At 52.9% G+C, this 13,657-nt stretch overlaps 1 protein-coding gene across 2 annotated transcripts; it reads left to right on the top strand.

The window, feature by feature from the left end:
- The first annotated feature begins 4,048 nt into the window (after positions 1-4,048).
- Positions 4,049-8,236, top strand: LOC102447377 (uncharacterized). 2 transcript variants are annotated; one of them, XM_006133732.4, is made up of 3 exons: positions 4,050-4,311; positions 5,798-6,363; positions 7,252-8,235. In XM_006133732.4, exons 2-3 carry the CDS (start codon positions 5,886-5,888, stop codon positions 7,581-7,583), a joined length of 810 nt encoding a protein of 269 aa, XP_006133794.2. In that variant the 5' UTR covers positions 4,050-4,311; positions 5,798-5,885; the 3' UTR covers positions 7,584-8,235. The 2 variants fall into 2 exon arrangements, with proteins under 2 accessions (XP_075769862.1, XP_006133794.2); XM_075913747.1 differs by having other exon boundaries at positions 4,049-6,363; positions 7,252-8,236.
- The last annotated feature ends 5,421 nt before the right edge of the window (positions 8,237-13,657 follow it).

The raw sequence follows: 13,657 nt of genomic DNA, 5'->3' as shown, positions 1-13,657 counted from the left end.
CTGGGGTGAGTCGGGGAACGAGGTCAGGAGCATGTGTAGGCTCTTGCCCAACGCTCTGCTGATCACATCACCACACGCACAGATTCTGTCTGGGTTTCAAGCGCTTTTATTGACTGGATGCCAGGATGGAAGGCGTGAGGAATAACATCTAGTATGGCAACCCAATGACTTATGCAGGTTACTTAATCTACACTAACGATTTGGCAGAGAAACAGCCGGGAAATACTTATCTGTTCAACATCAGAGCGCACAGGCGTAACCTGGCGGAGAGTTCCGTCGTAAACTATCACGTTGATTTCATGGGCAAACAAGTTACTAAGTCAGCCCCATTATGGGAGAAGGTCTCTGCAAAGATCAGAGCAATACCTGCTCAAAATCCCGCCATGGACAGCGTCGCTATCATTGGGCTCCAACAGAAAGATGCAGAATTCAATCGGTTGCTTAACGTTGGCAAAGTAAAATCATAGAATCATAGGACTGGAAGGGACCTCAAGAGGTCATCGAGTCCAGCCCTCTGCCCTCAAGGCAGGACCAAGCTCCATCTACACCATCCCTGACAGATGTCTATCTAACCTGTTCTTAAATATCTCCAGAGAGGGAGATTCCACCACCTCCCTTGGCAATTTATTCCAATATTTGACCACCCTGACAGGTAGGAATTTTTTCCTCATGTCCAATCTAAACCTCCCCTGTTGCACTTTAAGCCCATTACTCCTTGTCCTGTCCTCAGAAACCAAGAGGAACAAAATGATGGACGATCTTTAAAAATTCATATGGCACAAAAGGAAGGTGGGGATGAGCATGTATCTCTTGCCGTTCTAGCAATACCCAGGGTCGTCCAACAGGAAATGATTCTAGTTGCCCATATGCAGGGATACTTTGCAGTGGAAAAGACTTTAGATCAGTTACTCACAGTGGGACGGTGGCCGATCAATATTAGGGATTAGCATTTGATTAATAACTGCCTTCCAAGTGCTGCCCACAATCGAGATCATCATATCCAAAAGGACCTTTGAAACATGAAAAGGAAACGGGCTCCTGGAATAGAGTTTAAATGGACTACATAGGGCCCCCACCAAAATCACAGAAAAGATCACAGTCCTTGTTTAGCCATTACAGATGCATTTAGTCAATGGTTGGAAGCTTATCCCACTCACAAATGTACTGCCTGCCATACCGGAAAATTAGTGTTGGAAAATGCATTCAGCAGGTTTGGGTTGCCTAAGACAATTGACTCAGAAAGAGGTAGTCATTTGACTGGAGAGGTCTTCAGACAGGTGTGTGCGGCCGTGGAAATCTGACAGACATTCCGTATCGAAAGGCACCCAGAATCTTCGAGATTGGTGAGGAGAACAAACAGGATATTGAAAAATGCCCTGCGAAAAGTAATCCAATCTATAGAGAAAGATTGGGACATTACGTTTCTTCTGATCTTAATCGCGATCCGATTGACGGTGGGTTCGCTTGGGTTCAGCCCGCATGAAGTGCTGTTCGGATGACCAATGTGCGCACCTGAGAAGTGTTGGTTTCCAGGAAGGTTTCCTCTTAACGAATTCCAACCCAGACACGTAACTGAAATGCAGACATACTTCCCATCTGTATTTCGGAAATACAGAAATCGGTGACAGTTCATTTAAAAAGCAACGTGAAAAGCAGGGACCAACGCTCGCATAAGAATTAACTTTCCAGGAATGGGACCAGGGAGATGCGGTCATGTACAAATCATTTGTGGAAAAGGAACATGTATTAAGTCCTCGTTTCAATGGGACCTGCTAAAATCACCCAAAAAGCAGGGCCCACTTTCTACCAAGTTGTAGTCAATACGGGAAGAAAGACGAAACGGTTAAAATGGTCGCATAGCTCTCAGTTGAAATCGTGGAAAGGGGGAGATTTACCAGACTTGGCAAGAGCTGAAAATATGGAGGCCAATGGGAGTCAATCTTCCCATCGACTTCCCTTATTCCTTGTGAATCGAGGAGGTCCAGCATCGACTGGGGTCACTCTCGGCATTCGATGTAGCGTGTCCTTAGAAGACCTGCGCAATCGAATCTCCATCGCTGGAGATATTTAAGAGCCAGTTAGATAGACCTCCGTCAGAGATGGGCTACCTCAGGGGTTTGCAACCTATGGCTCTCCAGCCAAATACAGCTCAGTATGGAGCCAAAAAGGGCACGCGTGTCCTTCCCAAAATACACGTAAATGAAAAATGCAATCAATATTTTCAAAACGCGTGATGTCCGAAAAGATGCCACCACAAAAATCCCACGAAATGAAGCCTGTGAGGACGTGGTTTCATTTGCGCTCTTATTAATCATCACGTTAATTCTCAATTCTATTGCCTTGGATATTTTCAGTCACGCAAAGGAGCATTCTTAGACGGCGCGTCGTTGACCACCTGTTCTGAATTGTGATGGAGCTCGGCTCTTTGGTTGGAAAAGGTTGCCTACCCCGATCTAAACGGTGCTGGGTCCTGCCGGAAAGGCAGGGGACTGGACTGGATAACCTCTCGAGGTCCTTCATAGTGGTCTATGAACACCAGAAGATCGATCTATGGCGCATAAGTGTAGACATGGCCTCAGGGTAGAGACTTCGACTCCATGACCTCTCAGGGTTCCTTCTAACCCGGGCATGCTAGAATAATTGTTATCATGTGGGCAGGTGTTCAGAGACGCAATCTTTGAATCCTGTAGAAGATAATAACTCCCTCAAGCCAACGGGTGTGGCAACACCCTACAGATCTATCAGCTCTGTCCCACCCTACCTCTCTGTGATTCTCAGAAAAGACAGTCATGCCACTAAGGAATAAAATGACATTTTCCTCAATTAGCCGCCCCACCTCACAACTGTCCCTGGAGTTGGGTGGCTCATCTTTCCTAGGCCGGAGAGAGACAGACCCAGAGAGAGGGGAGGGAAAGCGTCTGGCACTTGTTTACAGCCAGGAGTCCTGACTCCCGTTTCCCCACCCCTCAGCGCTAACCACTAGGCCACACTCCCAGACTGGCACACACACCCCTCCCAGCATTCCCACTTCTCTGGAGTAACTCCCACCATGAATCCCTCATCCTCCAGCCTTCCCCACCAGCTGTAAGGGTACTTACATGTTTGGTGGGTAATGTATGTTTGGTTTGTCACATTGGATAGGACAGGGTATCCGGGTTGAAATCAAAATGGAGGAACTGGCATCCATTTTTTAAAACAACATGGAAGACGAGCCACGTGCCCTGGGTCTGTCCGACCGTGATTATCCCTCCTTTGGCAGGAAACAGGGAAACAAGTTCCATTTCAAACTGGATTTATCTCAGAAGTACATCGCACAGGCTCTGTCTACACTGGCAAGTTATTCCGGAAAATCGGCCGCTTTTCCGAAAAAACTTGCCAGCTGTCTACACTGGCCGCTTGAATTTCCGGAAAAGCACTGATGATATACTGTAAAATCATCAGTGCTTTTCCGGAAAAACTATGCTGCTTCCGTTCGGGCAAAAGTCTTTTTCCGGAAACTCTTCCGGAAAAGGGCCAGTGTAGACAGCACAGTAGTATTTTCCGCAAAAAAGCCCCGATCGTGAAAATGGCGATCGGGGCTTTTTTGCGGAAAAGCACGTCTAGACTGGCCACGGACGCTTTTCTGCAAAAAGTGCTTTTCCGGAAAAGCGTCCTGCCAATCTAGACGTGCTTTTCCGAAAATGCTTTTAACAGAAAACTTTTCCGTTAAAAGCATTTCCGGAAAATCATGCCAGTGTAGATGTAGCTACAGGGTCTCCCTAGCTGGGGAAGAAGCCGAACACGGTGGTCAGAGCACTTCCCATTTGGGAGGAGTTCTTGGGCAGATAGTCAGACAGACAGACAGACAGTCTCTCTGAAATACACAGTAGATTAGAGACCATGCTCCTGTCAATTATTTGCTAAATGTGCTGACAAACCGCTCCCCCCTCACACACACAAAAGAAACCCAAGAGTTTTCAAGTTCCTGGAAAGAGTGTGATGTGTGTATGTCAGGAGGCGGGAGGAGCACGGGCGCCCGGTGTGTCAGGCGGGGGAAGGCCCATTTCTGGGGAAAAGGAAATTGAAAACAAACCTCTCCTTCCGCCCTGGGGGCGAGTCCGGGAACGGGGCCAGGAGTGCGTGAAGGCGCTTGCCCAATGCTCTGTGTCGCGGCAAGTCTCCGGTGGGCGTGGGCAGGGTGCGCCCTGCGTCTGGGCTCCTTCAGGCGGGTATAAGAGAGGCTGGCTCCCAGTCGGGTCACTGAGGCTCCGAGCCGGACTGCGCAGCTCCCGGACCGTGCGTGTGCGGAGACACCGAGGCCGGAGACGGACGGTAAGGACCCACTGGCCCCAATCCCTCGCTATCTCTTCCTTCGGGCCCTGAGCCAGGACAGAGCCCCAGGCAGGCGGGGAGACAAATTCAGAGCCCGGCATCTCTTGGATCCTTCCCCTGATCCAGAGGGAATTGACTCCGTGCAGCTGTGCGGACGAGGGATCCCACCGCTGCCTGCACGTTCCGCCGGGGAGGGATCTTGGCTCCGGTGCCGGGAGCAGTGACAGTAGCGTAGGGCACTAGCAGCCCAGGGCTTGTAAGTAACTAGGGGCTACACGTGATTCCCTCTTTGGTTCCCTCCCTCTGGGGCTCCTGGCATTGGCAGCTGTTGAGAGCCAGGACACCGGGGTAGATGGGCCTTTGGTCTGACTCATTCCATTCCCCCAGGGACACTCCACGGGTGAGAGACATGGAGAATGTTTGGGGGTGAACGTAGGACTTGGGGACCCCGTCTGTACTCGGAGTGTAGGTCGAATTTCGCCACCTATGGTCACTTTTCTAAACAATGAGTCCACTCCACTAAGCCCTTGCCTTTTCGTGGCTTCTGAAGTTGGTTTTGGAACTCCTGCTTTTCATAACTAAAAGGGTGTCATAAGGAGGAGGGAGAAAACTTGTTCATCTTGGCCTCTGAGGATAGAACAAGAAGCAATGGGCTTAAACTGCAGCAAGGGAGGTTTAGGTTGGACATTAGGAAAAAGTTCCTAACTGTCAGGGTGGTTAAACACTGGGGCTGTGTCTAGACTGGCAAGTTTTTCCGCAAAATCATCTGATTTTGCAGAAAAACTTGCCAGCTGTCTACACTGGCCGCTTGAATTTCCACAAGAACACAGACGATCTCATGTAAGATTGGCAGTGTTCTTGCAGAAATACTGTGCTGCTCCCGTTCGGGCAAAAGCCCTCTTGCGCAAATCATTTGTGCAAGGGGGCCAGTGTAGACAGCACAGGACTGTTTTCCACAAAAAAGCCCCGATGGCGAAAATGGCGATCGGGGCCTTTTTTGCAGGAAAGCGCGTCTAGATTGGCCAAGGACGCTTTTCTGCAAAACGTGCTTTTGCGGAAAAGCATCCTGCCAATCTAGACGCAATTTTTCCAAAAATGCTTTGAACGGAAAACTTTTCTGTTCAAAGCATTTCCGGAAAATCATGCCAGTCTAGACATAGCCTGGGATAAATTGCCCAGGGAGGTTGTGGAATCCCCATCTCTGGAGATATTGAAGAGCAGGTTAGATAAATGTCTATCAGGGATGGTCTAGACAGTATTTGGTCCTGCCATGAGGGCAGGGGACTGAACTCGATGACCTCTCGAGGTCCCTTCCAGTCCTAGTATTCTAGGATTCTAGGATAAGAAGCCCTGCCAAATTTGGTGGAATTAACGTGAGTGTGGACCCCGTGTTGAGAAAAATCAAAGTTCTTGGCCTCCAGAGGGCACCCCACAATGCCCTGCTCTGACCACTCGGGACAGAACTTGCACCTCTGTTGCTCTGCAGGTAAAGAGGAAAAGCCCTGGGAAAGTTTGAGTTTCGTTTCCCGCACCAGCACTGTGCGGGCACCCCTGGACAGGCAGCACCCGTGGCCATGGCTTCCAGGTCAGTTACCAAGAAGCCCATAAGAGCATCAAGGTGGAATGATCAGGAGACACTGGACCTCATCGAGGTGTGGAGTCAGCCATCCGTTCGCTCTGGGCTCAGAAGCAGAAAAGCGGCCACTGAAAGGAAGATAGCACGCTGCATGAAGAAGAAAGGACACAACAGAAACTTCCAGCAGTGCAGAACGAAAATGAGGGATCTGAAGTACGCCTATTTCAAAGCACAGAAGGCAAACGCACAGCCCGGTGCATCGCCGCAAAGATGGCCCTTCTATAACCAGCTGCATCCCATCCTGCGGGAGGACCAGATCAGCATCCCCAGGCAGAGTGTGGGATCCACCCCACGCACTCCCAACCGGTGTGTGGAGAACAGCCTGGCCCAGGGGCGGGAAGAGCAGGCTGTGGGAAACAATCAGGCAGCAAACTCCTCTTTCCGGGACAGCACGGATCCTGGGGAGGGCCCGTCTGGTGAGTTCACAATTTTTTTTTTCATGCTACGCGTAGGGTTCATTGCACGTGTAACGGAGGGGGGAGGCTAGAACGGCTTGTGAACCGGCCTGGAGACAAAGCAGGAAACCTCCCTGCACAGCTCCATGAGGCTCTCACAGGGGGACTCTTTGATCCTTCTCACAAGGTTCCTGGGGAGGGAAGCCTTCGTCCGTCCTCCACAGTAGGGCCCCTTCCCGCCAGGGAAACCTCCCATCCTGGGAGAGGGCTCCTTCCCCGTCCCACAGGAGCCCTATGGGTGGAAAGAGGCTTCCGGGCCACGGACACATCCCTCCACCTGTGAGATCATGCCTGCCTGCCAACCACGGGTGCCCCGATCCTCCCTTGAAAACTCGGTTGGGTACCAGCTGTACATTGGCCACTTCAGAGCATCACTTTGGCCTTGCACAGGACACATCTCCATTGGCTTTGGAGAGACCTCCGCTGTCTGTGAACAGATGATGCTTTGGGTTGTAGGGGGGATTTGAGAGCAGCCTGCAACTTCCTGAAGGGAGGTTCCAAAGAGGATGGAGAGAGGCTGTTCTCAGTAGTGACAGAACAAGGAGCAATGGGCTCAAGTTGCGGTGGGGGAGGTCTAGGTTGGATATTAGGAAAAACGATTTCCCGAGGCGGGTGGGGAAGCGCTGGGATGGATTCCCTAGGGAGGGGGTGGAATCTCCACCCCTAGAGGTGTTTAAGTTTCGGCTTGACAAAGCCCTGGCTGGGTTGATTGAGTTGGGGTTGGTCCTGCCTTAGGCAGGGGGCTGGACTCAGTGGCGCCTGAGGTCTCTTCCAGCCCTGGGATTCTGTGATTCTATGAATCCCCCGTGTATCTCCTGCAACGTGCGTCTTTGTAACTTTTCTCTACAGCGGGACACGCACGCAACTTGCAGCGTACCCGCCCCTCGCCAGCAGCTGTCCGGCGCCCACAGATCCACAGGCAAAAACAGACACGAGACGACGTCTTGAAGGAGCAAATGGAGAGGAGCAATACGTTCCTGGAGAGGATTGCGGCGCAGCAGGCGGGGATCGGGGAGCAGCTGAAAAGGGTAGTGGAACGGCAGGAGGAGATCGGGGAGTGCCTGGAGAGGATCGCGGAGCAGCAGAAGGGGATTATGGAGCGGCAGGAGAGATTAGCACCAGTGGTGACAATGCTGGGGAGGAACCTCTCCTTCCTCGGGCAGAATAACTGTCGCTCCTGACCCAGTCCCGTAGCCTCCACCCCCCAGGATCCCAGGACACCTGGGAGAGATGGTGTCCCTCATATGTAACCTCCAGGGCCTCACAAGACAAAAGGCTGTCCTCGCATTTCTGATCCCCCGCTATGGGTTCCCACCCTGGACTTGTTTTTTGGCCCTGCTCTCTTCCCTAAACAACAAATGCACCATCGCCGGGTGCCGGGTCCCGCCCCCCGCAGGCTTCCTGAAACTGACTTTTGGATCCACAGATGCATCACCCCAAGATGCTTCAGGCAAAACGCCTCGTGGCACCGATCAGTTGTAACGTCACAATCCTGGGTCCCTGTCTCTTATTTTGGTGCATGGCTCACTCTTGCATGGAAAGGGACGTCTATTTAGGGGCAAAGTTTTCTGGCTCTTTGGCCAGCATGGCACTGCCAAGGAAATAGCCAGGAACCTCGGAAGGGGAAAAGATTTTCTCTGGCTTGGAGGCTTAGCCGAAATAAGTAGAGTTTTAGGGTAAGTTGGCCATCAGCATGGGGGCGTTAGAACTAGCTGGGCATTTTTCTGTTCTTGAAAATTTGTCTTTCCTTTGGCTCGGCCTGTTTGCACCTCGCAACCCCTTATGTCCAATTGTTTGCCCTCAATAAAATCACTTTGGTTTACTCCCCAGCCCAGCGTCAATTATTATTACCGGGGGGAGCAATCGGTGTGTGCGTCCCCCTTTCAGTGCTGAATAATTCACTGGGGTGCTGATCCCAGCTGGAGAGCGCGTTCCCGGAATGTGGCCCCAAAACTTCATTCTCCAGGGAGATGGCAAGGAGATTAGTGTCAGTGACTTTTTCTGCAGCCCGAGAAGCACCCCCAAAGGGTCGTCTATGGCTGCCCCTCCCCCCCCCATCACAGTCTGAACAACAGTCTCTTTATGGGTTATGGTGTAGGGTGGGGGGATTACAGGCAAACCCCTTGAATGCCGGGGGCGGCTTGTGGACATGACTCTTAAAACTGGCCCTTCCTCAAACTTTCTTTCAAAGTTTCAGATTGGTTTGCGCTGCTGGGCTCTGTGTTCTCCTCGTCCTGCGCAAAAATCTCTGACAAGGGGCTCTGCCCCGGCCCTTACACACACACACACACACACACACACACACACACACACACACACACACACACACACACACACACACACACACACACACACACACACACACTTTAGTCATGCCTGGTGTAGAAAAAGTGAATAAGGAAAAGCCATTCACTGTCCGGCTGCCGGCCTTTTATGCCCTCTCAGGTGGGAGACCCCTGCAAGGCAGACCCCACAGCATCCCCCCTGCTAGGAGACCCCACAGCATCCCCCCTGCTAGGAGACCCCACAGCATCTACCCCTTCTAGGAGACCCCACAGCATCCCCCCTGCTAGGAGACCCCACAGCATCCCCCCTGCTAGGAGACCCCACAGCATCTACCCCTTCTAGGAGACCCCACAGCATCCCCCCTGCTAGGAGACCCCACAGCATCCGCCCCTGCTATGAGACCCCACAGCATCCACCACTGCAAGGAGACCCCATAGCGTGTGCCCCTGCTAGGAGACCCCACAGCATCCACCACTGCAAGGAGACCCCATAGCGTGTGCCCCTGCTAGGAGACCCCACAGCATCCACCACTGCAAGGAGACCCCATAGCGTGTGCCCCTGCTAGGAGACCCCACAGCGTCCGCCCTTGCAAGGGAGACCTCACAGCATCTGCCCCTGCTAGGAGACCCCACAGCATGTGCCCCTGCTAAGAGACCCCCCACAGCGTCTGCCCCTGCAAGGGAGACCCCACAGCATCCGCCCCTGCTAGGACACCCAACAGTGTGTGCCCCTGTAAGGGAGACCCCACAGCATCTGCCCCTGCTAGGGATACCTCACAGCATCCGCCCCTGCTAGGAGACCCCACAGCATCCTCCCCTGCAAGGGAGTCCCCACAGCATCAGCCCCTGCTAGGAGACCCCACAGCATCCGCCCCTGCAAGGAGACCCCATAGTGTGTGCCCCTGCTAGGAGACCCCACAGCATCCGCCCTTGCAAGGGAGACCCCACAGCGTCCGCCCCTGCTAGGACACCCCACAGCATCCACCCCTGCAAGGGAGACCCCACAGCATCCGCCCCTGCTAGGAGACCCCACAGCATCCGCCCCTGCTAGGAGACCCCACAGCATCTGCCCCTGCGAGGGAGACCCCATGCGACGTACTTCTGAGGTAAATCCAGTTTGAACTGGAACTTGTTTACCTGTTTTCTGCCAAAGGCGGGAAAATCAGGATCTGCCAGACCCAGGGCGTGTGGCTCGTCTTCCATTTTCTTTTACAAAATCGATGCCAGTTCCTCCATTTTGATTTTAACAGGGATACCTTGTAATGTCAAACATAACATTTACATCACGTCCTTGTAATGTTACTACCTGGCACAGACACACATTCCCCACGCCTGTGTCGGAAATATTATAAAACCGGTTTACCATAAACCTAACACCTTTCCTTTGTACGCAAAAGCAAGTTGTACCTGTTCCGACCACAGCAGATGCAGCAGTTACCTGTTTGTGAAAGATTTCGCAAGTACAAACACCTCAAGCTGGATTTAACCATGAACTCTCCTCCTCCCAGACCTGAGTGGTACATGCATAGCCTAACTTTGGTTGGTGTACACAGGCCTGCAAATTAATACAGGTGCAATTTCCATATGTTACAGCTAGATCAAAGGTTATTATAACTAAGTACCAAACAGCTAGACGGAATCTCACCCTCCCTTCTGAATTGCCCCTGCAGCGAAGAGAAGAGATTACAGTTCTAGGAGATAGGCAATCTTCATTAATTTAATTTAAACCATTTTAACACTTTCTTCTTCCTTCTTGTATTTACTTCAACGTGGTAAACAGTGGGCCCTGCTTTGTGGGTGATTTTAGCAGGTCCCATCCAAATGCGGACTTAATACATGTGCCTTTTCCATGAATGATTTGTACATGACCGGATCTCCCTGGTCCCATTCCTGGAACATGAAATTCTTATGCGAGCGTTGGTCCCTGCTTTTTATGTTGCTTTTTACATGAACTGTCACCGATTTCTGTATTTCTGAAATACAGGTGAGAAGTTTATCCGCATTTCCGATACGTGTCTGGACTGGAACTCGTCAGGAGGAACCCAGCCTGGAAACCAACACTTCTCAGGTGCGCACATTGGTCATCTGAGCAGCACTTCATGTGGGCTGAACCCATGTGAATCCACCGTCGATCGGGTCGCCGTGAAGATCACAGGACACTTAATGTCCTAATCTTTTCTACTAATGCCCCAATCTACTTTTCGCAGGCCATTTTTCAATGTCCTATTTCTTCTCCCCACCAATCTCGAAGATTGGGGGTGCCCTGCGATACAGAATTTCTGTCGGATTCCCACGGCCGCACACACCTGTCTGATGACCTTTCCGGTCAAATAACTACCTGTGTCTCAGTCAATTGCATTAGGTAACCCAAACCTGCTGAATGCAGTTTCCAACAGTCATTTCGCGGCATGTCAGGCACAGTGCCAGCTCGAGCAATTCTGGTGCCCCGGGCAGCGGGCGCGTGACGCATGCGCGGCTCGGTCCCCAGCACACGGCGCATGCGCAGCCCCTGCCCCCGCCAGGTGGGCCGCGCCTGGCCGTGCAAGGCCCCGCGGCTGCGGGGCGAAGGGTGCTGCTGGCCGGCGCTGCAGGGGTTAACGAGGCCCCCACCCTGGGCGGCCGCTGCAGGGTATCCGCTGGGAGCTGAATCAATTCCTGTTGGACGACCCTGGGTATTGCTAGAACGGCAAGAGATACACGCTCATCCCCACCTTCCTTTTGTGCCATATGAATTTTTAAAGATCCTCCATCATTTTACTTTGCCAACGTTAAGCAACCGATTGAATTCTGCATCTTTCTGTTGGAGCCCAATGATATCGACGCTGTCGATGGCAGGATTTGGGGCAGATATTGCTCCGATCTTTGCAGAGACCTTCTCCCATAACGGGGCTGACTTAGTAACTTGTGTTGCCAATCAAATCAGCTTCTTCGTTTAAGAGTGACATTTCAGCCAGCCTACCCCTGTGCGCCCTGACGTAGAACAGATAAGTATCTCCTGGCTGTTTCTCTGCCAAATCTCAAGCCACATTCCTTGTGCTTAAACCAGTTTAATCTGCCTGGGAACCTTATTGCAGCCTATTGTTGTGTTGTCAAAGGGTAATGCTATTGTACCTCATTTTATTAGCTGCGTGTATATATTGTAAACCTGTATAAACAACGAGTCAAGGAAAGGTGAAATCTGTGTTTGGTCAGAAAACCCCAGGACTGATGGTTTTCTACTTGACGAAGGATTATAAACTTCCAAACGAAACAAGCCGAATTCTTTCAGCCTCCCCTCCTGGCTCCTGTTCTCTAGACCCTTCGTCATTCTTGTTGCTCTTCTCTGGACCTTCTCCGATGTCTCCACCTCTTCCCAGAACTCCAGAAGCCCCTCTCTATGGCCACTGCAGCTCAAGCAGGCACAGCTGGGGGGCCGATGCTTGTGCCCTGGGTGGGGCAGGTGCAGGCTAGGCTGGGCCCATGGAAGGACTCCCTTTTGACCCCACCAATGGCAGCTCTGAGATGGCGCCGTGTTGGGTAAGCAAGAGACCCCTCATACTCTGAGCCCAGCATGACGCAGATGCGGCTTTGGGTAGAAGTGGGAGATGCCTCACCCCCTAGCCCCCCACACCAGCCCAGAACAGACCCTCCCTGAGCCCCGGGCAGCCTGGAGCCTCCTTTCCCCCGTGGCTCCATTGGGTCCACTTTGAGGCCCACACATGACTTGGTGATTTTCCTTTCCATGTGGCCTTCGGAGAACCAGTTCCATTCTTGGCCTGTCCCGTTGTCCTGGCACCACCCAGCCCCATCCTCACTCTCAGGAAAAGAGGAAGCCAAAAGTGGTGGTCCTAGCTCTCCCCGGGTGGGAGGAGTTCTTGGACAGACAGACAGACAGGCTCTCCCAAATACGCAGTAGATTAGAGACCACCGTCCCGTCAGCTAATTGCTAAGTGAACTGCCAACGCCCCCCCCCCCAAAAAAAACCAAGAGTTCTCCAGTGCCTTAGTAGCTCCTGGAAAGAAGATGACGTGTGTAGGTGAGGGCGGGGCCTCAGCAGGAGGGGCGGGGCTGGAGGTGGGGCCAGGAGTTTGCCTCCCCCGGCCTTCGCCGACCCCCCGTGGAGTGGGCCAAAAGGACCTGGCCGGTTCCTATCAGGGCAGCCCATTTCTGGGAAGAGGAAAGTGAAACCCTAATCTCTCCTCCCTCCCTGGGGTGAGTCGGGGAACGGGGCCAGGAACGGGTGAAGGTGCTTGCCCAGGGCTCTTTGTCACAGCAAGTCTCTGGCAGGCGTGGGCGGGGAGGGCTCACCCTGCCTCTGGGGGGCGGGTATAAAAGAGGCTGTCACCGAGCCGGACTGCGCAGCTCCCGGACCGTGCGTGTGCGGAGACACCAAGGCCAGAGGGGGACAGTAAGGACCCACTGGCCCCAATCCCTCGCCATTTCTTCTTTCAGGCCCTGAGCCAGGGCAGAGCCCCGATTCAGAGCCCTGCGTCTCTCGGATCCTTCCCTTGATCCAGAGGAAATTGACTCCGTGCAGCTGGGCGGACGGAGGATCCCACCGCTGCCTCCACGTTGCGCCAGAGAGGGATCTTGGCTCCGGTGCCAGGAGCGGGGACGACCATATAGGACATTAGCAGGCCAGGGCTGGTAAGTAACCGTGAGATACACATGATTCCCCCTTCGGTTCCCTCGCTCTGGGGCACCTGGTGTTGGCCGCTGTCGGCAGCCACGATGCCGGGCTAGATGGGCCTTTGGTCTGACTCATTCCATTCCCCATCACATCATCCATAGAACTGAGCAAGGTCAGGAGCTGGGACCTTTCCTTCTCACGGATGGCTCCTGCCACCCCTGGCCGGCTCTGCCCCAGCCCCGCTTGGGCAAGGCCCCGCCCCCAAGTGTCCCAGCCTGACTCACCCCACCCAGGGTCTCTGCAGGAAGCTCCCGACCCCCGGGAAGGAGTTGTGATGACCTACGTGAGTTTCAGCGGAAGG

Source organism: Pelodiscus sinensis, chromosome 32 (assembly GCF_049634645.1).
Source record: "Pelodiscus sinensis isolate JC-2024 chromosome 32, ASM4963464v1, whole genome shotgun sequence".
NCBI classification, from domain to species: domain Eukaryota; kingdom Metazoa; phylum Chordata; order Testudines; family Trionychidae; genus Pelodiscus; species Pelodiscus sinensis.
This window is presented reverse-complemented; position numbering and strand designations above follow the sequence as displayed.

What these genes read in the sequence shown, in the direction of transcription:
- LOC102447377 (XM_075913747.1), top strand. Translation starts at nt 5,886, where the DNA reads ATGGCTTCCAGGTCAGTTACCAAGAAGCCCATAAGAGCATCAAGGTGG. An exon ending in TCCTGGGGAGGGCCCGTCTG is followed by an intron (nt 6,364 to 7,251) that starts GTGAGTTCACAA and finishes TTTTCTCTACAG; the next exon opens with CGGGACACGCACGCAACTTG.